The following is a 26,292-nucleotide window of genomic DNA, read 5'->3' on the forward strand; positions in this document are numbered from 1 at the left end:
ACATAATCAGCCCTGGACCCCTGGGAAGGTGGGCAGGGAAGACAGGGCCAGCCCTTCTCTAAACATGGACTGAGCCTGATGCAGGATGGCTCGCTCTCCAAAGGCAAGTATGCTGGGTAGACAAAAAAATCAAGCCCACGCTGCGGTGCAAAGTTTGTTCTGTGTTTTGTCGTTTCGGGCTGGAACCGGGTTTCGGCTTCGTTGATGGCATTTACTTCTGTGTTCTTCATTCTTCGCTGCTTTAGTTCAGTTTCTGCAGAATGCCTCTGCGTTACCATCTTTAACCAGAAGCCCTCTTTTCTTCTTTTTGATTCCAAAAATACTGTCGGCCCTTGACAGTTTACAGATAAGGCTTTCGAGCCTTATAAATCATCCCACAACCCACAGTGAAGGCCAGGGGGAGATGGGAGTGGAGGAGCATGGTTATTTCCACCTTACAGAGTACAAAACTGAGCCCCTGAAAGGGTAAGAGACTTGTCGGAGAGCATACAGAGAAGTCAAATGGCTGACAGAGAACCAAACCTAAATCCAAGGATCGCGGTTCCCAGCAAAGAGTTCTTGGGCTTTCCTGCTGACGGTCACATTTCCAAACCACAACAGTTTGAACCCTATTTACATAGAAAGCCTTAAAAGGTTTTTAAGCAGGTATACGAAGGGGTTCATCAGACTGAACCCCCAGATGGATGGATAGATGGATAGAGATATACATACATTCATATTTTAGCGAAAGCTTTATTATTTTCAATCCACATGACCACACAAAATAAGAGAAAACGGAGTGTCGCTAAGGGACAGTCGTACCAAAGCTTAAATGGGCCCTTAACTAGACACACAGAGACTGTCGGATTGCAACACTGTTTGAAGATGATGGTTGCATAAGGACTTCAGAGTATGTTCTCTTTGGGAAAGTTAGAAAGTCCCCCCAGGATCTTGTTTATGATGATGGCTTGCTTAGCAAATCCTTACCCCATCACGACCAGTATAAAGTGAAACTCCAGTCCATCCCGGGTCTGAGTTATCCATACTCTAAATTAAGGGGGCACAAATCAAAGCTATTCCGCTGGAAGAAGCTGCTCCCTTCTCTCCCCAGCCCAGAAGCAGGCAGCCTGAAGGTGGCCACCCCCCGCCCCCTCATTGAGCGGGTGGGTAAGGACCCTGCATGGGAGGAAGGTCCTCGCTTCCTCTGTCCCCTTTCCGAGACCTGCTTGGGCTCCTTCTCGAGCCGGTGTCCTCTCAAGCCTCCTCCTTTTCTAGTTTTTGCATTCCCTTCCCTCCCTTCTTCTGCCGGCCCGGCTCACTGACAAGTCTTCATTTACCACATCCGGGTTTAAAGACGGAAAAATGTTAATTGAGTAAGGCTTCAGCATCGAAACTGGGAATACTCCACTGCATAGCAAAGATCATTTCTTGGAATTCTTCACTTAAATGTTTACGAGAAACAATTATCAAGTGTCCCAGATTGATTCACAAATGTAATTAATGAAAGAATTGCTAATAGTTTCCATTTTCTGGGTTGTTTTAATCCTACTGTATAAACTGGTTGTTTGGCACCACGTCAACAAAACCCCATCCATGATTCAAGGAGGTAAAGATTCATAAAGCAGAAATGTTATTGGGAGTTAAACTCGCCGGGGTGCGCTGCAGACCCGACTCAGACACAGTCATTACCCGACGCAAGAGCTGTCCTCACCAAACAAAAGGAAAACAATTAGGGCTGCCGACGCCTCATAATTTTGGACGGTCAGGAAGAAGTGCTTCCAGTCCCTAATTGATTTCTCCTTTGCTGTTGGTGGGATAAAATATGCCACTGAAAATGCCGCCGCTGTCCCCGACTGAGGAAGACATAATGAACTCTGGCTTGCCAGATTATTCTGCAACATCTGAAGGTTTGCAAAAAATAAAATAAAATAAAACAGCTCTTGTCTGGTTTTTCCTAGTCAACTTTAATTACTGTAAGGATGGGTGCAGCAAGATAAATGTTTCCTTTTCACTTCAGTGCCGAAGGAACACAAGCTCTCCTGCCGTCTTTTATGTTTAAGCTCTGAGGTCTGCAGCCCTATTCTTACTCACCAACTGGAAAAGATTGGTTGCAATGGCCAGTTTGATGTTTTGTGCTCAGCTCCCAAAGTCCCAATTTGAAGTCATTCTCTTCCACTTAAGGAGACATTTCATTTTTCCCTTCATTTAAAAAATGTTCTGAATGCAAAGCAACATTACCAGGACTACTAGGTTGCCTAATATAAATTCTGCGTGTGCGACACTCTTCGGGCTGTGTCAGCAGACAAGGTCAGTTCAGCTAAACTAACCAGCTGCCAAGCAGCCAGTTCCGGGAAAAGTTTTAAGCGCACTGCCTGTGTACAAGCCAAAGTCAGACCCAAAATCTAAAGTGAGGGCAACAAGTAAGTACTCGGTCTTAAAACGGCCCATGGAATTTAATCTTGTTAAGCAAATTGGAACCAGGCAGTTGTCCACAATGACCCAACGGAAAGTCACAGAAAAATATCTTTAACTGAATGACCCAGTCCAGTCCAAGACCTTCTGCCTATCTTTGCATCATTACTGGCTGGGGCTGGAGAACAGAGGCTGCTCTCCCCACTCCCCCCCCCCCACCCCAGTCCCCAGGCAATCAAGAATTCTTTAGGAAAACACCGCGGTGAGAATTCACATGGTCCGTACAGTGAACATTTCTCCACAAACCTTAATATGGTAAGAAAATTGCGCCTCAATTTTCTAGGGGAAGCCCCAGAAAGCCCCATCTAGGAACATGGTATGAAATAAAGTAATTCCCAATAATTCATTTTAGGAGGGATTAGGAGAGGGCTATCACAGACAATAGAAATCTACAGGATTCTCCTGTTTTAACTATTTACTTATTTGCAAAATAAATATTTAAATCCAAGTTTCTACTGGGGAATAAAATAAGTGTCTACTCTTTGGTGGAATTAACAACAGTGAACTAATCCAAAGGGAGGGAATGAGAGATTGCAGGCCAGGCAAGAATCCCAAATAACACACGAACAGAACAATCACTCCTCACTCGAGGGCTGGCTGGGACAGCCCAACTAAAGCAAAAGCTATTCTGACAGGCCTATCAACGCAGCGTGTGGCAGGTATGAATAAATGTTTTCCTGAGGATTAAATCAGGAATGATGTAAAACCAACTGCATTTAGCCATGAGAAAAAAATCTTTCCTATTCATGCACCATTAACTTAAAAATGTGTTTATGTAAAAGGGAGAATGCAAATCAATCATCTACATAAGATTAGGAAACTAACTAGTATATGACACATTTATCCTAACGAGAAAACTAAATCAAAAGAATACTGACCCTCCACTTCTGAGATGAGATGGCAAGGATGTTGTCCCTTTGAACATTTCTTGCTCCTTGATTTCGCTGAAGCCTCCATCGTAAGTTAGCTGAAGTGGATGACTCTTTAAGTGGCCAACAGCATTGGAGTCTGTTAAATAAATCCCATTTATTTTCACCATAGGGTCCCCCATCACAACTGTTTCCTTGGATTCCACTGTCTTCTTTGCTGTAACAATCAAGGAGATGTTTTGTCAAAGCATTTCTGATTTTAGGAATCACTATTTCAATATGTTTTTCCAATATAAGAATTTATACAATTTAAAAATTTTATACTACTTATAATCAAGTCTGGAATTCTGTGGCCAAAATCTACAAGACTTCACCACTATTTCAGGCTTGGCACCATCAACTCATCAAAAATGAATGGGATCTTCTCTCTACTCTCTGAGTCTACCCGAGGACAAACACGCAAATGTAGGTTTATGAATAACTCAGTCCACATAAATACTTCTGCATCTCAGAATGATGACTCCTTTTCCTGAATTTGATTATGTTAACAATTTTTCATTCAAAAAATATTGAGTGCTGGGGCATCAGGGTGGCTCAGTCGGTTAAATGTCTGACTCTTGATTTCAGCTCATGTCATAATCCCAGGGTCATGGGATCGAGCCCCACATCCCTCTCTCCCAAATAAATAAAATCTGTAAAAAAAATACTGAGTGCCTCCCTGATGTCAGGCACCGGTCTAGACACTTGGGATGTATCAGTGACAAAACAAAGATCCCTGACTTTGTAGGTATAAACAGATAATAAATAACAAACCATAATAAATGAGGTACATGATATAAGATAATAAGTACTATGGAAATAAAGCAAAAGTAGAAAAATGGAGAAACTTAAAGAGGATTGGGGATGGGGGCAGGCAGCAGTTTTGAAGAGGGTGGACATGGTAAGCAATGGAGGTGAGACATCTAGCCACCGGTGGACCAGGGAAAGAATTCCCTGCAGACGGAAGAGCAGGTATGGAGGTCTTATGGCACGAGCACGCCTGGCATGCTTAAGGCACAACAGGAGTATGTGAGGGAGAAGAGGAAGACAGCTGATCAGAGGGGCAGCACCCAGATCGTGGAGGCCTTATACGCCACTGCTAGGCAATAGGAAGAGGAGGGCATTGGCTTAAAAGGCTTTGTAAAGAGGACTAAGACGATAAGAGTTGCAAACAGAAGTCCACTCCCTAAACTGAAACATCTATTGTGAGTATGACTGCAAATTCTTAGGCTGATGATACAACACTGTTTCTTTATCAGCAAGTGGCCATTAGGAATGGCTCATCTGTGAGGCTGCTGCCACCCTTGGGTTTCTGATAAAGGGGAAGGTAGAGATGACGTTCATATAGAAAAATACTGTTTGGAAACTTCTCCAAAACAACTCCAGGTTTCCTTTTCTGCACTTGAACAAACCAATAAAAACCAACAAAACCACTTCGTCTACTCCAACCAAGCTCCCTGCTTTCAAAACAAAGAATTTTAAAGCTGAAAGGAACCTTAGAGATCAGCTAGTCTAAACTTCATTTTTCAGATGAGAAAACTGAAAACACGAACGTTAAGTGACCAGTCTAAGTTCACAGAGCAAGTTCGGGGCGGGGGGCAGGACTGGACAGTGCAAAGAGTGTAGGCTTTGCCTTCCATCAGACCTAGGGTCACGGGCCGAGTGATGTGGGCAGGTCACTCAACTTTTCTCTCACCTTCCTCAGTGGTCCCCACCTCTTAGGAATGTGCTGAGAATCAAATGATATGGCCTAGTAAAGTGATTTTACTCAAAACCTAGAAGTTACTGTCATCATTATTAAGGGAACCCAAGAGTCCCGACTTTGGGTCTACAGCTCTCTCTGTGGCACCCTGCTGCCTTAAATATCTTCATTACTGAAATACAAAGCACAGATTTTGTATGAGGTAATGCATTTTTAGCCAATTTCTACATTTTAGCATTGGTTTCTTTCATTCATTACCTCCATGAATATTTATCAGGCACTCGCTGCTAGGTGTCGGGTGCTGTTTCGGGTGCTGGCGGTCTAGCACCGAACAAGAAGTCCCAGCCATCAGGGAGCTTCTGTTCTGGAAGGGAAAGCACGCCCGTACTCAGGGGCGGAGCTGCTGCAGCCCCTCTACCTTCACAATCTACTGGAGGGAGCTCATCAGCTATTACTGAACGGAGGAGCCGCCTGGGGCTCACTCCGACCCCTGACGGAAGGTCCACCATTAAACTGAGCAGGAGTGACAACGCCCTGGGTGTCCCTGGTAAATGTCTGCGGCACGCTGTACTAATTTTGGAATGGATCACGGGTCTACCACAAGCAGTGTTACCGTGTGGGAACTGTTCCATCTCACAGAGAGGCTCTGGCACCTACTATACACTCATCCCTGTTTTAGGGCTACAAATAAAGAAAACCTTTTTTCCTACTGAAGTTGCTGAGTCTAATAGGGGAAGACAGAAAGGCAGACGTGTAAAGAGAGAAACGCAGTACAGTGTGGTCCGAGCCAGGGAAGGACGGTACACGGAAGAGGAGAGTCCTAAAGGGTTGGGAACTGGTCAGAGAAGGATTCATAGAGGAGAGCCTGAGAAGTATTCTGAAGGATTAACAGGAGGCAAAAAGGAGTTCTGAGAAAAAGGAACAAAAGTCTGGAGTCAGAGCTAGCTTTAGGTGTATACAAGCTGTACAGTCAAGCAGAGTCCCACACTTAGAAGTCCCTACGCTTAGTTGAATGCTTTGCTGTCGCCATCTTGAAATTCTCAATAATTTTTGAACAGAGCTCCACATTCCCATTTTGCACTGGGTCCAGCAAATTATATAGCAGATGCCGCAAGAAGTTTGAAGCAGCAGGATAGGTGTGGGGAACTGCAAGGAGGTCCATACTGCTGGTGCACAGGCTGTGGATGGGAGGCAAAGGAAAGTCAAGAGAAGGGCCTAGAATGTTGGGTTGGGGCCAGATCACTATAGAGCTGTCCACGCTGAGGAGTAGGGACTGCATCCCCTAGGCCAGGAGTCAGCCAACTACCCACCAAATCTAGCCTGCCTCTTGTTTTTGTATAGTCTGCGAGCTAAGAATGGTTTTCACATTTTTAAATGGCTGGGAAGAACTCAAAAGGAGAACTCTATTTTGTAACATATGAAAATGACAGGAAATTCAAGTTTCGGTGGCCATAAATCAGCCTAATGTTGCTTTCCCACTACAACGGCAGAGTCGAGTAGGTTGGACAGTGACTGTATGACCCATTTGGTCTAAAATATTTACTCTCTGGCCCTTTACAGAGAAAGTTTGCCAGGTCAGTATTTCCCAAACTGCATTCTTCAAAAGACAGATTCCCCAGTCAAGCACGTTTATAAAATGCTGGGTTGAAGTAAGATTAAATAGGCATCTTTACCAACCCTCAAATATGCCCAGGTGCACTGGGACTCTCCACGAGGGAGGGAGCAGGCAGACTGATCTGAGTGCTAACCCCTCTTCCAAGGGAAAGCTGGGACTCAGTTTGGCAAACACTCCCCCAGGCATAGGGAGCCCTCTGCAGGGTTTTCAGCAAGAAGATGATGCAATCTGATTTTTATTTGCCTCCTGTCCCCTTGTCCCAGATGGCACACACAGACAACAATCAGTTTTCATGGTCCACTGGGATGAGGGGATGAGGCTGCTGCTCACAGCCATGTGTGGTTGGCAGCTTGGTTTCTCCAGGCTCTTCTGGCTGCTCCGAGGGTGGAGGGTCCTCAGTGGGCTGAGCGTGGAGCAAGACAGGGGCGCTAGAAGACCAGGTGCAAGGTGAGAGGTGCTGACAGCAGGGCAGCAGTGGTGGGAAAGGAACGTGCAGAGCCAGGAGACACTTAGGAATCCCATTTAGGCACCTGTCGAGGGCTCTGGGAAGGCAAGGAGGATGGGGACGGTGAGAAGGTGGAGACCGCCATCTCCGTCCAGCTCGGGTAACTGGGCGGCATTAGCAACATTGCCACCACCAGCCGAAAGGCCTATTTGAACACAGAGCAGTTACACGGCGGATCCTACGACGATGACTACTCCTCTCTCTTCCCTCTCATTTTCTCAAATCAGCAATTCCAAACCGGCCACCACGCCCCTCGCCCGGCCTGTGGCAGAGTCAGCTACAAATGACTTCCCATCAAAGGCAGGGATGCACCCTCTGTCTCCAAGCACGCTGCCCTCACCTCCCCCCCCCCCCCCAAAGATAGCAGTGCTAGACAACAGAGACTCCGAAACAAAGCCCAGGGAGCTCTTGCACAAAGGACAATGATTCGGAGCCTGGAGCATTAAAACATATTGTTCTCATGGGGGCAATGTGTGCTTTTAACATGACAATGACTTTTTACTGCCATTGTTTTCTGAGTGCTGACCCAGACCTCGGGACTGAGGAGCCGTGGGCACCTGCAAACAGGGTGGGTACAAGAATGGCAGCAAAGCCATGCTTCTGACCCCTCGGCGGAGCGAGGAGGGCCTCAGGGCTGGGAAATGACCCCGCAGACGGCACCTCCCAGAGCACCGTTGTGCCGCGGCTGTGCAGACAAGGGCAGGGGGCCCAGAAGGGAAGGCGCAAAGCCACGAGGGAAGCAAAGACGATGAGGATGGTGGGTGAAGCATCGTCCCCTCAGCCACCTGCGCAGAGCCGTGAACAGCTCAGTAAGCAGCAGGGCTCTCACCTCAGAGCTAAGAGTTAAATGCACGAAACGCATATGCAGCCTTCTGGCTCAGAAGCGAAACATGTAGCAAACACCAGTGCCCTCACACCAGCTCTGCCAAGCCCGTTTATAAGGAGTGACACTGTTCCTAGTGACACCGTCTGACCTCACCCCAAACCCTGGGCTCCAGATCCCATTCCCTCTCATGTTGGCAAGGACTTGGCTCCTGCAAATACCACTCCTTTCTGGTTTAATTGGTCTGACTGGGTCCCTGGTGCTGGAACCTTTGAAAAGCTCCTCAAGTGATTCTAATGTGCAGCTATAGTTGAGAAACTTAAGTCAGACGAGGTCTGTCCCCTGCCCTGGGTTTTCAGGGCACGCAGCATAGAGTGTGGGCCATTTTCCCCAGCCTGGCCCTGCTGGGCTGTGGCCTCCACTCTCTCCATGTCCCCAGGGTTAACCATCTTCCAGCCACACCGGCCTTCGGGTCCTCCTCCACCGGAGTGACCTCCCTCTCGGGCCTTGCTGTCCCCTCAGCGCAGGCACATTGTCCACAGCTTTCTACATGGCTACCTCCTTCTCATCAGTCACATTTCAACTCAGGGGCCACTTCCTCAAGGACACATTCCGATGCCACCTGAGCTCACACAAAGTACTCCCGCCACGGACATTCTCCATCCCATTATCTTGCTTACCTTCCTCATAGCCCTTGTTGGAACCCAAATTACCTCATTTCCTTCCTGTTCACTGTCTATCTCCCCTCACAAGCGCTTTGAGGGCAGGACCCTACGGGCCTAGGGTGGTACCTGGCTCTTCGAAGGGGCTCAGTAAATACCTGATTGCCTGACTGTTAGACAAGAAACAAACTGGAACATTGCGGTAAAGCGAGTAGCCTAATCGGACATCCCGCGACAGCATCCGTTATGGTGGGACCCGCACACTCTGTATTGCTCTTTGTCTCTTCCTTCCTTCTTGCTTCTACCTCCTCGGCTATGTCAGGCATCATGAGGGACTGGAGGGGCCAGGAAACAAGGAAAGTGGGCCGGGGAGACACAGGGAGCTGCAGCTCATACCCTGGGCTAACAGGGGTGGGTGCTCCGTGGAACGGGGGCCCAGTGTTGCTAGATCTTCCAATTTCCCACAAGAGGCCATAAATCTGGATTCTTCCATGAGATCTTCTACATTTAAATGTTAGTGACTAACTAAAAGAAAACGCTTGTATGTCAAGCAAGTGGGGTCCTCAGGTGGTGGCTTGTAACTTTGGGGATCCATCTTTGGGTATGTCCTCTCTGTAACTGTAAACCTACCCTTCTTCATCAAGCCTTACTGACTGAAGGAGGGCCATTTGGGTCAGCCCCTGGTAAAGTGGTTTTCCAACTTTTTGACTACACATAATAATAAATTCACAATATAGTTTAATATAAATATATAATAAATTGGTAATACGACCCTGAATACACATGTCCATGACTACAGTGAGGTCTCTTTGAAGCAATACCTACCCTTATTGTCTGCGATATGCCCTGATGTTTTCCATTCTATTCTACTTCATTTGTTTTTTAAATGCTGGTGATCCACTAAATTGATTGCCATCTCACTAATGGTCATTTCCTGCAGAATTTGAAAAACTCTTAGTATACTCCGGACAGGGGTGGTTCCAGTGGTTGGGGCACACCTTCGAACTTGAGGTTTGTAGCTTCTCTGTTTCCAGGTTTAGATACCCACTGGCAATTCTGTGGAAAAGAACTGGAAAAGCTCCATCCAACTTCAGCTTACACTGTCACATGGGATTGGAAAGGTATTTTCAAAGACCTAAGCGTAGGGCACATCGTATGAATCTTAACCGTGCCTAATGAAATTAACAACTCTTTGAACTCTAATTTAAAAATCACTTATTTCCAATATAGGTGAACTCCTTCCTCAGAAAACACTCACCCTAATATTCTTTCCCTACCAAGTAACTTATTTTTTAAAAAACTGTGCTATTTAGGTATTCTTCATAAATGCCCAGAAGAATATACGAACACTCTTTCTTAACCAGGTTTGCACAATATTCACTAAGTGTTAGTTAATGTAAAAATCTTGTAGGGTTTGAAAAAAAAAAATCATGTAAAAACAGCGTTCGTGAGCCAATTCAAAAAACACGCCCGCCCCCCGATTCCAAAGGATGCCACCCGGCCTTACACTCAGCGGGAGGCAGGGTCCTGTCAGGCAGCAGGGCCCCCTGGGAGGCCGCCCTGAATAAGCGAGCCCGGGCACTGCTTATCCTTCTGATCTTCGCAGGGTCCACTGGGGGTTTGGGAAACGCAAGGCAAGGTTCCTCCTCCATGCTGGGAGATGCCGGAGCTTTCGGTTTCTGGAAAGAGATTTTTCAAATGATGGGCATGAGTTTCCGTGTCTCAAATAAGACTCTCCTCTCCCCCGCACCCTGGAGCTGGTGCTGACACTTCCGGATGGACACAGGGTTTTCTGCTCGCTTCGTCCTGGCCACCTGATTCTGCATCTCGCCGGCCCATTTTACTGAGTGCGGTACATATAACAGGCTTTCATTCTTTTTGTCAAGTATATTATATTAAATATTTGATTACCACACTCAGCCTGTTTGAAAAAACAATTTATCCATGCTAGGGAACGAATATCTGTATGAGACTGTAACATTTGAGACAATATATTCAAAATGCTTTGTATGTTTCTGTGTTCTCGCCAGCTCAGTGAACAGTTACCGGGCACCTATATATGCCAAGAACTATAGGGAATATAAATACTATCTTTACATATTTTGGATTCCACAAAAGTATTTTTTTAAGATTATAAAAATTCTTGACTAATTTGGATTATAAAGTCTAAGACATAAGAACAAGAAGTTGTCTTGGACTTATAATATAAAAATGTTTTATTTTGGGGCGCTTGGGTGGCCCAGTTGGTTAAGCGTCTGCCTTCTGCTCAGGTCGTGATCCCAGGGTCCTGGGATGGAGGCCCCTCCCCCACTCTGAGCTCCCTGCTCAGCGGGGAGTCTGCTTCTCCCTCTGACTCCACCCCACACCCCTCCCCCAACTTGTGCTCTTTCTCTCTCTCTCTCTCTCAAATAAATAAATAAAATCTTTAAAAAATGTTTTATTTTCTACATCTCAAGAATTCTATGCTGATACCCTTAGAAAAGGAACATGACTGGCAAAATTCCAATTCCTTAAAGACTTTAAAAAATACCAGCACCAAAGCACGGGGCACTATGCCGCCTAGAGCACCCTGTAATCTCACCTCCAGCCCGGCCAGAACCTCACAGGGACCTAAACTCCCACTTTTGGTGTTGCTTGGTGATCCTCCCTTCCTCCCTCCAACTTTAACATGACTATCTGCTTATAAAAGAGCAATTTTACGGCAGCAAGTGCTTTTAGCTCTCTGACCAAAAACAATCAAGTTGAAGTTCCTAAAGTCACTTACGTAATATGGGAAATGAGCGACTCTCAATCCAATAGGTAAGTCAACACACTTTTTAGAAACCCAGTGTGAAACTCAAATCAGACGACTTGGAAAAGTGGGTGAGGTTATCTATCATATATGACACCTAACTTCGAACACTCATTTTCTCATATACATTAATAGAACATAGAACATATTAGAACATACTAGAGTTCTCCTTCTAAGAAGTTACTTATTTCAATAATGATGATATTTTTTGTATCCTCCTCTTCATTTACATCCAGAATCAATCCATAAACCAGACAGACAAAAAAAAATTAGCTTTATAACTTTAAAGACACATTTTTCTAAATACAGAAAAAGGGTAAATAAAATAACCAGTCTAATATAGGGGAAGAGTAAATGACTGTGGAATCAAACCAAACTGGAGTGTAATCCATTTCTAGTTATGTGAAGGCGGGCAGTCCATTTGCTTCCCTGTACTTGCCCAGCTATCAAACGGAGAGAGGCCCCTTCTTGCAAGGACACTGACACACATGCATCTCTGGTTATAGAGGCTTGAGAAGCACTAGCTTTCTTCACCCTTTATTTACCAGATTTGGTTTCAAGCTACTTTTAAGTCTCAAAAGCCAAGACCCTAGCCTCTGACACAACCGTGCTGGAAAAGAGATTTTGAATTTAGAGGGGTCTCTTCTGAAGGTAACAACACTCACTTGTCTGCATAAATTATGCTATATTTACTTAATAGTCCCTTTCCTTTTTAGTCTCCCTAACTTGTTGCAAAATATTCATAAGAATGTGACTTAGGCTATGAAGCTAACAGTAATAAAAAAGGTAAGAGTATACAATACGGGGAAAAAAAGTGCTTTAGTTATAGTTATGAGAGATGAAATCCATAAGGATAATCTCAGTAGTAAATGTGGACACGAGGTTTTCTTATCTCAGAATGCCTGTCCTCTGTGGGTATCTTGAATCTTGAAACAAAGATTGAAAAGTCTGCCGAATAATAATAATGTGAATAAAGTAAACGGCTTCTTTTATAGATGCCCTAACCATTATAAATGTTTTGGGTAGTAAGTAAAAGATCTTATAAAAAGGGAACACATGCCAAGCTAATTTTTACCCAAAAGAAAATAACTCAATTATCTCTGGATGGTGAGATAAAACCTCTTAACTGCTCCTTGATAAAGAGCATTATTTTCCTAGTGCAAAATCCATCATTGTATAATGAAAAATTAGTCCCATGTGACTACTGTCCTCAACGAAAATTACTTATTCCATTTAAACATGTATCTCACTGGACTACGTAAAGTATAAAGTAATACATGTAAGCATTTTTAGTTCTTCCAGGGAAAACTACTAAACAAGCCATCAGTTTCCACCCTGCCAGCATCTCCCACACGTTCTTCCACTTTGTGGAGCAAATCGGCTTTTATGTAGCAAAACAGTAAAAACTTTTTTCTTCTAAGATTCACTTCATTTTTGGACTCAGAAAACAGAGCAAGGAAGTTGAAATTTTCCCTTGAGCACCTCACCTCCCTTGTTTTGTGTGCCATGACGCTAACCCGTGACTCAAGTATAATCACGGACACTGGGAAAGTCAGATTGTAGGATTTGTTCCGGCTGATAAAACTGCTGGAGTCTACTGAAGAACGAAAGGCTATTCTCACAGAACACGCCAATCGAAAAGACAGAATTCCTAGAACATTTAAAGAATCTGCCTGGCCTTGACCCTTACCCCCGCACGGCGGGCCATGCCCAATCTTTGACATGGCCCCTCTGATCACCAGATGGGAAGGCAGGGTCTCCCCTGTTCTATAGGGAGTCGGCCACATCCCACCTCAGAAAGTTGCTATGATTTAATTTGTAGAGCAACAGAACACACACACTCACACGCACTAAAACACCTCTTGGAAGTTAGAAAGCAAGTATTAAAAATTCCTGCAAATGAGGAAGGGTGTTTTTGCCCTCTCTGCTTTGGCTGAAACATCCATCTTTTCCCCTTGGACACTGGTGCTTCCGGTTCTCGAGCCTTCACATTCAGATGGGGACTCACACCACTGGCTCCCTGCTACCTTCTCCCCCACAGCTTTTCAGGCCTTTAGGCTTGGACTGGAATTAAAACACCGGCTTTCCTGGGCCTCCAGCTTGCAGACAGCAGACCGAGGGTCTTCTCAGCCCCCCTAGTCATGTGAGGCAATCCCTCAAAATAAATCTCTTCCTGTCTCTCTCTCTCTCTCTACCTATCTGACTACTGGTTCTTTTTTTCCAGAAAACCCTGAGTCATACAATATACAACCTACGCAAGGTGTATCAATTACACCTTAGTAAAGCTGGTGTTGTTTTTTTTTTTAAGATTTTATTTATTTATTTGACAGAGAGACAGGCAGTGAGAGAGGGAACACAGGCAGGGGAGTGGGAGAGGAAGAAGCAGGCTCCCAGCGGAGGAGTCTGACGTGGGGCTCGATCCCATAACGCCGGGATCACGCCCTGAGCCGAAGGCAGACGCTTAACCGCTGTGCCACCCAGGTGCCCCTACACCTTAGTAAAGCTGTTAAAAAGAATCCCTACAAGCACATAACCTTTGGATGTGGCAGCTGTATGTGCACCTCTATTACTATGATTTTCTCCACAGGTCGCTGGGCTCCTCTGTCATTCTCAGCATGGGACTCACTGCTCTAATGTTCCCATTCAGAAATAGTGACAGAAAAAAACATGGCTTTGACATTCTCATTCTGCTTTCCCTTACCCTGGATTTCCCCTATCCCCAAGGTATATACGGGATTCCAAGTCCCTTTCTTTTAAAAATAGATTATATTATTTTACTTGTCAAATACTTGGAGCATGGTTCCTGTAAAATGTAAAAAATGGCTCCAACTAATCTATGCCGGGGGCGCCTGGGTGGCTCCGTCGGCTGAGCGTCCAACTCCTGATTTCAGCTCAGGTCATGATCTCAGGGTCGTGGGATCAAGCGTCCTGTCGGGCTCTGAGGTCAGCGTGGAGTCTGCTTGTCCCTCTCCCTCTGCTCCTCCCCCTGCTCACTCTCTATCTCTAAAATAAATAAATACAATTTAAAACAACCCTAATCTATGCTGTGAGAAATCAAGACAGTAGTCACCCTGGGGAGGCAGCTTCTGGGGTGCTGGCAACGATCTATTTTTTCTTTTTGAATGCTGATTACAGAGTGTGGTGAGTTTGTGTAAATTTATCAAGCTGCACTCTTATGATCTGTGTCTTTTCTGCAAGTCAATAAAAAGTTTAATAAAAATATTTGGGACTTAAACAACTAGACTTTGTAGGTTTAGGAAATACAGGGAGAATTCTGTTTTGACCAAAATCATGATGAAAGACAAAATCCCCTATTTATTCACAGGGGCACATCTCTTTTCCCACTTCATACAATCCGAAGTAAGAGAGCAGCTGTTCCTGTGTATATAAATCTGAACACCAGTTAACCAGGGTAGCAGAATGAAAACAGAAATAACTACCACCACCCAACAGCTCCACGTCTCAAAGCTGCCGTGGGAAGGTGGGGAGCTGCCACAAAAGAAAACAGATGCACTGGGGCACACCGATACAGCAAGTAGGTACCCATGTTTCCCTCCCGTCTGTATGATTACAGGTGCTAATGGGAACCCCGCCCTGTCAGTCAGGCCAGGCAGCCAAGGCCTGAGTTGTCAAGGGCCAGGGCACCCCTGAGCGGAGGCAGCCCACCGCCTGCTGGAGGGGGTGGGGGAGGAGCACAGGCCGGGGGGGGGGGGGGGGGTGTAGAAACAGAGAGAGGGGAAAACATACAAGTTCAAAGAGGTGAGCTGATTTGTTAAACGTAGCAGCTGGAATGGGCTGCTTTCTTGGTCCCTCTACCTTGATTAGCTGAGGAGTTATTAAAAGGCAAACTAGCCTGAGAAAGCAATCTAGAGGCAGAAAGTGTTCAAGTTCAGTCCGTTGGTCTTCGCAAAGTCTTTCAGCAAGTGAGCCTCTTCACTAGGGTATCTCCTAGATACCCCAGTCCCAGCCTCCTGTTGTCTCCTTCTCCCACTCCCTCCTCCTGCCCTCCTCCTGCCTTATCTCCCTCCTTTGCCAAGATGGTGGTCCTCAGAGTCAGAGGGTTCTCTCGAAGGTGAAATGGAAAAAACAAAAGAAGGTGGAAAGGCAGGTAGTATAAGTTCACTTTCAGAATTTTTTGACTGGGGGCTCCAAACTTTAGTTATGGTTTAAAATGAAATATATACTAGAGCCCCTTACATAATCTACTATAACAAAAGGAGTTCAAACTAAAGGAGTTATTTTACTCCAACATGGGGATTTCTGAGTCTACTTTTACCTTGCACATAGCACCTAACCATTCTGCAGTAAAGAAATGTAATTACGATGACCCTAAACAGAGGCAAGTGGCAATATTGTCGTCGCCTAATATCTAATCATGCAGTCCAAAGACTGTACCAGTTTGACAAGGACTGGTTTTGACTAGGTTAACTCTACAGCTAGAGATTTTTAGGAAAGAATAGGCCCAAACTGAGTGAATCTCCCAAAACTACAAAATATTAAAAACAATTCTTGGGAGTCAAATGACAGAATCATAAAACAGAGAGCCACCACACAACAAGGTAGACCCAGTGGGCTTCTAAACTGGGGGCCCTCTTGCAGCTGGCTCAAGACCCACGTGGTTCCCAGATTGCAAGCATAAGAAACTATGTGTCGACAATGGCTGGCAAAGTGTTTACTGCACACTGGTTCCTGCTTGCTATATTGGAAATTTATTTTTGCCATCTACAATATAAGAACAAGCATAATCTTCCTCATGGAGGCATTTTGATGAGTAGTTCAAGAATATACGATACATTTTGAGACAGTTGGGGTCATTTGAACATAGACTGTACATTAGATGATACTACTGAGTAATGTTAATTTTCTGAGCTCTGATCATAACATTGTAGTGATGTGGGAGACTATCCTTGTTCATATGAGATGCACACTTAAATTTTTATGGATGAAGTCTTAAAAGATCTAGAACTTACTTTCAAATAGTTCATCAAAAACAAACACATACACACGCACAAATATGCACACATATATACAGTAAGAAAAATCAAGAAGCAGCTTGACTAACACTCGGATTCCATGAACGTCTGAGGGACTAGTATCACGAGGTACTTGTGGCCGCAGAGCTATAAGGGGAAGAGATATTGAAATAAGGAGGATTGGCTGAAAGTCTGTGTAACTCCTTCCCTCCCAGCTCCATGTAGTCAGGCTACCTGGTTGGGAGATTTGCTCCATAGAGGGGGTAAAACAGAGCTCTCTGAGTCAGGCTAACCAAGCACAGTTTGGTGTCAGGTACTTTTTATAAATAGAGATATTAACTGAATATTTACCTACTGAATGCTAGGTGTTCCTACCTTCTTCCTCCAGCTGGTTCTTGGAAGTTAGCAACCAGCCCTTATCCTCCAGGCAAGAGCTTAGAAGATACTTCTACAGAGAATTAACTAGCCATGAGGAAATCCCTAAAGATACTGCTAATCCCTAAAGACACCGCTACTGGGGGTTTCACAAACAACACAGCCCACGCAGTCCTCCCTGATGTGGGTAGGTATCACCTATGGGTTGACCAATCTATTCCACATGTTTCTACTTTCAAATAAGAGCAGCCAAACAAGCAGCATGAGCTATCAGAGGAGAGCCTCTGATATGAAAAAGAGAAACCAAAATAAACGTTAAAATGCAACAGAGACACAGGGAGAAGACGGTCATCTATAAGCCAAGGAGAAAGGCCTCAGCAGAAATAAACCCTACTGCCCCCTTGATCTTTGACTTCTACTCTTCAGAACTGTGAGAAAATAAATTTCTGTTGTTTAAGCCACACACACACACACACGGTACAATAGAGATTTTAAAGGAAGAAGGAAATAATTCAAAAATCAGGATTATCATTAATATACTCAGACAAGATGCTACAACCATGAAACACAAGAATACTTATATAAGAAAAGATAACTTAGAGCAGGGAAAAAGCTTTTGGGAAATTAAAAATAATAATTAACTAATTTAAAAATATGACAGCAGAAATGAAAAGAACTCAACAAAAGAATTAGAAGATAAAGTCTCTTCCAAAAAAAGATGGGGAATAAAAATAAAAAAAAAAAAAGAAAAGAAAACTGAAGTACCACTCCAGGGACTCCTATATATTGGAATTAAAATTCCAGAAAGAGCAAACAGAACAAAAAAGAGGGGAAGACACACCAAAATAATTCAAAGACATTTCCCAGAGTTGAAGGGCATGAGATTCCATTGAAAGTGCCCAGCACAATGGATGAAAATGAACTAACACAAAGGTCCATTATCATGAAATTTCAGAACACTGAAAACAAAGAGAAAAATCCTACAAACTTCTAGAGACGAAAAACAGCAATCAAGGTCTCAAATAATGTACTTCCCACAAACCCTTTCTCTAGAAGCTACTGGAAGAAATACTCCAAAAGTAAATCAAGAAAGAGAAAAACTTGGGATACAGGAGACAGGAAAGCCATCACAAGAGGGAGAAGCAAGCTGTGTGCCAGGTACCAAGGGTAAATGGTCTGGGAGAAACTGGGGAAAGTTCTCCAAAAAGACGAATCAATAGAATACCTCATGTACCTGAATATGTGAAGGAGATTTAGATCCCTGGGGATGAGTTTGGATTTGAAACGGTAATAATACAAAACAAAAAAGCAAGGCAATTATTAACACCAGGGAAAGCAAAAAGTGGTGTGGGGAAGGAGAAGTAATCGTCCTTAGTTCAAGACTCAGTTGTAAACAGGGTTTATATAATCATAGTCAGAGAAAAGGGATCTAACCAAAAATATGATATATCTATATTGGGAATAGCAGTGGGGACAAAAAGGATGAATGTGTTGTGAGGATGTGTGGGAGGACAGACAAGAGTTAAATCGTCATCTTCTTTAGTGAGAAGTCTTTAGATAATTCCTCAAACTCAAGTCAGAGAGGAACAAGACACCGTTTTTTAAAATTTTGGATGTAAATACCTAAAGAATGTGCCAAGAGAGTTAAAAGTGAGAGTCACTGGTAAGGGTAGAATGAAGAATAAGGGAATAAGAGACCCCTGGAGTGTTTTGGGTAACGAATCTTTGACTCTTTAGGTACACATATATATAACTTATTTGTATATGTTACTATTAAAAATAAAATAACATATATGCATAACAAAAAACAAAAAAAATTGTGAAAAACAAAAACTGTTGTAAAACATTCTGTTTGCCAGGTTACTATTTCTGATATTCTTCGTTATTATTAAGCTATAGGAAAATAATAGAAGTGTTTTCATTAGACTCGAAACATTGTATTTAAAAAATATAAAAGAAATTGTTTTCATATTAAATTATCAGTATACTTAAGTCTATGTGATCCTTTTCTTAGCATATACAAGTACTGACTCCAAGTATGCTGGATCAATTTGGGTCAATCCCATTTCACAGCACTCATGGTCATATAAAGTACTCACAAGCTCTAGCGGGCTGAGACGAGCACCAGAGATGGGCCTGGAATCAGATGACTCAAAACTGGATGCATGGAGGCTAGCACAGGAGATGAACAGAAATATTAGTTTGTGAAGAATCGTTTATTTCTAGTACATGTTCGTTAACTCTAGCCCCAAAACAAGTAAAAGCATTTGAAGCATAAGCCTCGAGGAAGAAGCAATTAAAAAAAAATCATAGTACTTAGAACATTTTATTAACAAGCTTTTTCATTGCTTTTAGGGGGATTAAAAAATACTGAATAATGAAAAGAAGAAATGTATATAGTGATTTTTTTAAAACTTTGTTCATATTGCTTTATAGAGTTGGTACGGCAACCACTATCCACCATTTCAAACCAAAGCAACTTCTTGGACCCAAGGTCTAGACTTATCTTCAGGAATCTTGAATAGATACAAGAGGTGTAATTAGCAGACACCAAACTTAAAAAAGCAACTATCCATAACTAGAATTAAGGGAAAATGTCATCTGGTGGCTTACATATCCGAGTGTACAAGCAAGAGAAAGGTCATTACCTGAAGGAGGAAGGAGGTCTATTTTCCGGTGTTCTTGAAGAGGCAGGCCCAAACAGTTTTCTTTGGTTTTCTCGTGGTGTAAATGGTCTTTGGGTCCCAACTGCTCTTAATGCATTTCGTGCTTCACTTATGATTTCTGCGCTGGTCTTCTGCTTGGACATAGAAGGTCGATAAAACGGATCCAGCTTTTCTAACTTTTTATCATTTGGAGATAGCATCTTTCCTTTTGAAGTAAAATGTTCTTCAGGTAGACACTACACTCTGCAAATATATGGTACAAAATATTAACTATTTTCATCCAGGAGTTTAGAAAAGAATGCGTAAACGCACATGCTTAAGCCATTCCTCTATATTAAACTAGAAAAAGTCACAATTTTTGAAAGATTTATTATTTATTTGAGAGAGAGAGAGAACCCATGAGCAGGGTGGGGGGATGCAGAGAATCCCAAGCAAACTCTGCGCTGAGGATTGAACCCTATGTGCGGCTTGATCTCACGACCCTGAGATCATGACCTGAGCTGAAAATAAGAGTCCGTCGTTTAACTAACTGAGCCACCCAGGTGCACCATCAAAACAATTTTTAATTAAAAATCTACCAGGCAGTTACAGTCAGAAGATCAGGGTGGAAGAAAATCTCTCAAAAATATAGGTTGATGTGCACGATTATGCCTATGGGAATACGTGCACTCGAGGGAAATGATGTGCAGGGAAGAGAGCCAGGATGAAAGCTAAACCCGGAGAGAAAGAGGATAAATCGTGAAAGAGGACAGACAAGGAAGAGAAAATCACCTCGTGTTCTCCTATCTATAAAAAAACAATACTGGGGGGTTCTGTTAAAATTTTAACTAAATTTTCCTTTTTTTCCTTCTACTGTCCTCCACACACACTGTGAGTATAAGGTTAGTTCTAGACAGATGGGGCCTATTTCCAGGCTATATTTGCTTTTATAAATGTAGTTTGTAAACTCAGGGAAAGGTTCAGCCCCACATTTACCCATGATGTATTTGAATCAATGGAGTCAAATCACCGTCAATGTGAGATAGTATCCTAGATGAATAAATATCAAGTATCAATATCAAATTTTCTTTCCCAGGCTAGCTTTCTCAGTTAAAGTCATGCACAAGGGCCATGAGAATGCAGACCCCTCTTAAATGCTGGTGTGTCCCCATGGAGGCCTGGTTACCTTGGCAGGACACCTCTATAGCTCTAAACTTGAAAACAGTCGAGATTCCTAATTAGTATATGGTATTAGGTGTTCATTAAAAAAACAACAACCCAGATCCCTGAAAATGTTGTATCTCTAAGGAGAAAGAGGCCTGGAAATTTTTCCTATATTTCAGTGCCCAATTTTAGAATAACTTTTGCAAAAAAGAAACATTTTTTGTGACATATGCCCAAGGAAACTAAAAAGACTTCATTTCCATAAGTGGAATCAACAGATGATTCCTTAGACAAGTAAAGAGGATTTACTATATTATGATTCTATACATTAAGTTGTTATGTAACAACAGACAACAAGAACATTTGTTTAGTTCTACCAAGGCCCAACCCTAAAAGTTTTGAGGTAAAGAGCATGATAAAAACTACAAATACGCTTTTCCTTTCTTTTCTTTTCTTTAATATTAAATGTACTTTATTACTTCTGAAAATTGGTTACCTGTACATTATTATTTTTGGTCAGGCATAATACCTGATTGGCCAATACAGATAAATATTTACAGAGAACACTAATACTTTAAAAAACTAGCCCTTGGAGGGCATTTTTTAATTTAACAACTTTTAAATGTTAAAACCAACATGAGTTGCAGGTCTTTCTGCTATTCCTTTCACATGGAAAGGCCAGGTGAGGTAAAAGAGTAAAAAATTACTAGATAAGCAGTCCTATTCCAGGAATTTTCTTTCTAGGAATTTTTGATACAGGATTTGGAATTCAAGCAATGTCTCCAAAAATCACGCACATTAACACAACTAACAGAAACTATGACAGGCCAAGTACATTTTACTTCTCATGGTTCTGATATGATTGGCTGTTTCTTTTTAAAATAGTCAAGGCTAATTATTAAAAATATGTACAAAGTGTTTTTCGTATATATAGATACAGGTTTCCCCCGCTATCTAAAAGCAGAGCATTCCTATGAAAACTGGTAAGCCGAAATGGTGTGACGTGCACAGTATGCCCCCCTTTCTGCCACTTTGCTTTTACAAAGGACCTACATTAATACCTGTTTTCACTCACGGAAAGAAATCTGAAGAGCATTTTCGCTTTTATAAGAAAGCTCTATTGCAGGCCTTGCATAAAAGCAAAGCGATGTAACACGAACCTTCAGAAAGCAGGGGACACCTGTATTACTTTTGGATGCATAATAATGTAAACTCAGTCCCAGCACATCTAACTCAAGTGGCCATATCAGTTTTGTTTGCTTGTTTGTTAGTGTTTAAAAGGCCCACTGCAGTTAAGAACGCAACCATTTAGAAGAAGTTCCTATACAATGAACAGAGCCCAAAGCAAGTTTGTGATTCCTTTGGCCCCACATAGCAGTAATAAATCCAGCAATGTCAAAGGTGGTCTGGCAAACCTAATAAAGATTAGAGAAAGTGCTTTGGATGAACAATAATGGACCATCGTTCCTGACCGAGATTGTGTATTTTTGTTTGCATGGAAAACTATACTCTTTCATGGAGTAATGAAGCAGGAATATTTACTCAGATTGAGTGCTAGCAATTCTGTGCTTTATTTGGGCATACAGGAATTTATATTGATCAAACATTGGTGGAAATAATGTAGAACAATGGGCTTAAAAATCCTTTTGTTCATAAGTTTTTACCACAAATTCTAAAACAACTTCCTTTCTCCCTCTTCTTTTTTCTTTCTCCCAAACCTTAACAGTTACATTGTAAGAAGCAGTTTCAATAAGGTAAGATCTGCACAGTTATTATTATTATATTACTGTTAATATGTCATGAACTAAATCAAATATGGAAATTTTCAATGACACAAGTGAACTGAGTTAGAAGCGTGATTTTAGGGGAGAGGGAAGGATTTTTTTGTTAAATTACAAATTCTTATTATAGAGGATTTTTGCCAATTTAAACAATCACTCAGAGTTTGAAAGCTTGTCTGTAAAGTACACCTGAACCATAATACAATAGTATCACAAAATTTTGATTTTACAAAAATTCTTTTGACAGCTGGAACAAATCCATTCAGCTGGTATGGATTAATTGTTTCCTATGTGCAAAGCTCTCTGCTTGGCTCTCTGGAAACACAGGAATAAACACTGTCTTCACTCTCAGGCAAGAAGGACCACTAATACTAGTTAAACATTTGCTTTAATACCAAGCACTATGCTAAGCAGTCTCGAGTACATCATCTCAATGAACCCCTACAACAGTTTTGTGAGAGATGAAATCTTAGACAATAGCACAAAAGCTATGATATACGCCCAGAGATGATATTCAAACTATTACTCATGAGATTGGGTGGAAGGAAGCAGGGCCGTCAGAGGCCTTGGGGCACGGCTATTTATGCATCAATATAGAGACGTGTCAATATTTTTACAACTGGAGCAGCTTTCCTGGAGTGTCCCAGCTGAATGTCAACTGCTTGTACCCAAATGATTTTAATACAAGGTAGAAACTGACAGCGGCTAAGAAAAAACTGAAATAACTCCCATGTGATTACAAAAAAAGGAAGGGATTTCTGCTGGGGAGAAGGTGTCAGGGAGACCTGTTGGAGGAGGTGATGATTGAGCTGGGTTCTGAAAAATGGGCTGAATTTGAAGCATGTGGCAATGGCTGACATTAGGGCTAGAGGAGAGAAGGAATTTCCAGCAAAGTCAATGAGTGAGCCAAGGCAGAGAGCCAAGAACATATGGGATGTGTGCTGGACAAGAATGAGCTCTGGAAATACAGATTGGAGTTGGACCAGAGAGAGAACTGAATGGCAGGTCAAGAAATAAAAAAAGCTGGTAAGCAAATTAATTAACAGATTTGGAGGCATGGTGTGATCTGGCAGGAGTGGGCAGGATGGGAAGGAGGGAAAGGACTAGAAGGGACAAAATCAGGTAGTTCTTATGTAATCAGCCACCTAATTCTTAGACGCCCTCAAGGAAGCATTCCTGGACATGCCTCTCCCCGTCCTCCAGCCTCAGTGAAGTCTTCCTCCTCCATACCCCATAAGGTCGCCGGTTGACCTCTGTCAGTACACCCTCCCATTATGCACCTGGGGCTGCCTCACCAGACTCTGAGCCACAGTTCCTTAGGTGAGGCATGGCTGGAGGTCAACATTTGTAGAATCGCTGAACTCCATTTTCTCTCTCTTTTAAGACTTATTTATTTATTTTTAGAGAGAGAGAGAGCACCCATGAGCAGGGGAAAGAGGCAGAGGGAAAGGGAGAGAGAGAATCTCAAGCAGACTCCCCGCTGAGCTTGGAGCCTGACTTGGGGCTCCATCTCGCAACCCAGAGATCATGACCTGAGCTGAAATCAAGAGCCAGGCGTTCAACCAACTGAGCCACCCAGGTGCCCCCGAACTCCATTTTCTAATGTAGATCTGAGCTAAGCAATATCAAGCTGAAGGCAATATGGCTTCTTTCATTGGGACATTTGTTACAGTGGATTAGGAAGGCATATGGGACTTTATTTCAAATGGCACGTGGCATTTCTGATTCTTTTTTTTTAAAGTCGGCTCCATGCCCAGTGTGGGGCTTGACCTCATGACCCCGAGATCAAGCCTTGCATGCTCTACCGACTGAGTCAGCAGGGCACCCCGTCAAATGGCATTTGATTCTGGATGCCAAGTGGTAATATGAGATCACATTCAGCCCCCTTTTCCTTTCTTGTCTCCACTGCAAGTTGCCTGGCAGGGAGTAAGACTTGATAAACAGCATGATCTGTGAATGAGGTATTGAAAGCCTGAGATGAAGGAGTAAAGGTGAAACAGAGATAAGAAGAGAGATGAGAATAAGTGAGGGGCAACAAGAACAGAAAAACCAACAGGATTTGGCAGCTGAGAGGACAGGAAAAAGCCAGGGGGGACACTTTATGCAAACCTGGAAGGGCCAGGTCAGAGGGCCAGGAGACCTTTTAAAAAAAACCCAGGAGAAGTAGACTTTGGAAGGGAAAGAAGAAAAAGGCAGTGAGCTATCTTGCATCGCTGTCCGGATTGTATGATGTCCACAGGACCTCTGAAGGATGACCACCACCAGCGGTAGGAAATTTGAAGCTGGAGAGCTTCATTTTTAACAAAATACCTTGGAGTCCTCATTCGTAAAAATTTGTACCTAATTATCAAGACCTGTCTTTCTCTTTGCCGCTAATAGTCACCTGAACCAGTCTTCCTGCTAAATGCAGCACTGCTCTATCAAGACATTCTGCAACAAGAGAAAGGCTGACCGTCTCCATTCTCTATTCCCTGCAAATCAAATACAGATCTTCCTCAACTTATGATAGGGTTACGTTCTGAAAAACCCATCTTTAATTGAAAATGTCATTAAGTCGAAAATGCATTCAATCCACATAACCTACTGTACATCATAGTAGAACAGAGCCTAACTTAAATATGCCCAGAATACTTACATTACCCCACAGTTGGGCAAAATCATCTAACACAAAGCCTATTTTGTATCTCGTGTAACTTATCGAATACTGTGCCTAAAGTAAAACCAGAATGGCTGGGGGGCGCCTGGGTGGCTCAGTTAGTTAAATGGCTGCCTTCTGCCCAGATCGTGATCCTGGGGTCCTGGGATGGAGCTTCCCCTCCCCCCCCTCACCATAGGGCTCCCTGCTCACAGGGAGTCTGCTTCTCCCTCTGCCCCACCCCCCCATGCACCGCACTCTTTCTCTAATAAATGAAAAAAAATCTTTAAATTAAAAAAATTTAGAAACCAGATGGCTGTATGGATACAGAATGGTTGTGAGTGTATCACAGTGAGTGGCTGCCGCTACCCAGCATCACCAGAGAGTATCACAGAGCCTATCGCTAGCCTGGGGAAAAGACAAAAATTCAAAGCATGGTTTCTACTGAATGTGTATTGCTTTTGCACTAACAGTAAAGTCGAAAATTTCTAAGTTGAACCATTGTGAATCGGGGCCATCTGCACTCAAGACCCTTTCCATGATTTTGAAATACCTTTCTGTTAACATGAGCACCCAACGAGGCAGGGGTTAAGTGCTTTGCTGGAGCAGGGGTTCAAATACTGTGGGCTACAGAGGGGAGGGGGGGTGGGGGAATGGGATAGGCTGGTGATGGGTAGTAAGGAGGGCACGTATTGCATGGTGCACTGGGTGTTATACGCAACTAATGAATCATCGAACTTTTACATCAAAAACCAGGGATGTACTGTATGGTGACTAACATAATAAAAAAATATCAAAAATATTAAAAAATTAAAAAAATACTCTTTTGACAATTCACAACTATGTGACGTTGGCAAAGATTGTAATGCCTCTAAGCTTCAGTTTCCTCATCTGTGAAATAGGGATGGTCATAACTGCCTTATAGGACTGTTCTGATAATTAAATAACATAATTCATGTAAAGTTCTTTAGCATGGTGCCTGGCCCTTGAGAAAAAGTTCCTACTGCTACCCAGGCACTATGTCATAAAAGGATACAATAAAAATTCTCCCATGAATAAAAAACTGCATTTAAAAAAAGAAATTGCAAATGAAAGGGAATGACATTTGTTTAGTGTTTACAGAAATTTTGCAAGTTAAAATTTAAATTGGGGGGGTTACGCAAAATAATTTTTATTAGGTATTTTATTGAATATCAGGTATGCCAAATCAGCAACTAATCAGAGTTTTATAGGTTCACAAAATAGGTTACAAAGTGAGTGCT

The 26,292-nt window shown here is 42.9% G+C and overlaps 1 protein-coding gene across 1 annotated transcript in view; it reads right to left on the bottom strand.

The window, feature by feature from the left end:
* ARMC2 (armadillo repeat containing 2) overlaps positions 1–26,292 on the bottom strand; it is a 97,894-nt gene that overhangs the window by 70,739 nt on the left and 863 nt on the right. Inside the window, exons 2-5 of the mRNA XM_026511679.4 lie at positions 19,454–19,714; positions 18,905–18,977; positions 10,174–10,345; positions 3,330–3,537 (exon numbers count right to left, since the gene is read on the bottom strand). Coding sequence (XP_026367464.2) covers positions 3,330–3,537; positions 10,174–10,345; positions 18,905–18,977; positions 19,454–19,671 — 671 coding nt within the window. The 5' untranslated portion in view covers positions 19,672–19,714. The remainder of the gene's footprint in view (positions 1–3,329; positions 3,538–10,173; positions 10,346–18,904; positions 18,978–19,453; positions 19,715–26,292) is intronic.

Source organism: Ursus arctos, unplaced genomic scaffold (genome assembly GCF_023065955.2).
Source record: "Ursus arctos isolate Adak ecotype North America unplaced genomic scaffold, UrsArc2.0 scaffold_13, whole genome shotgun sequence".
In the NCBI taxonomy this organism is placed as follows: Eukaryota; Metazoa; Chordata; class Mammalia; order Carnivora; family Ursidae; genus Ursus; species Ursus arctos.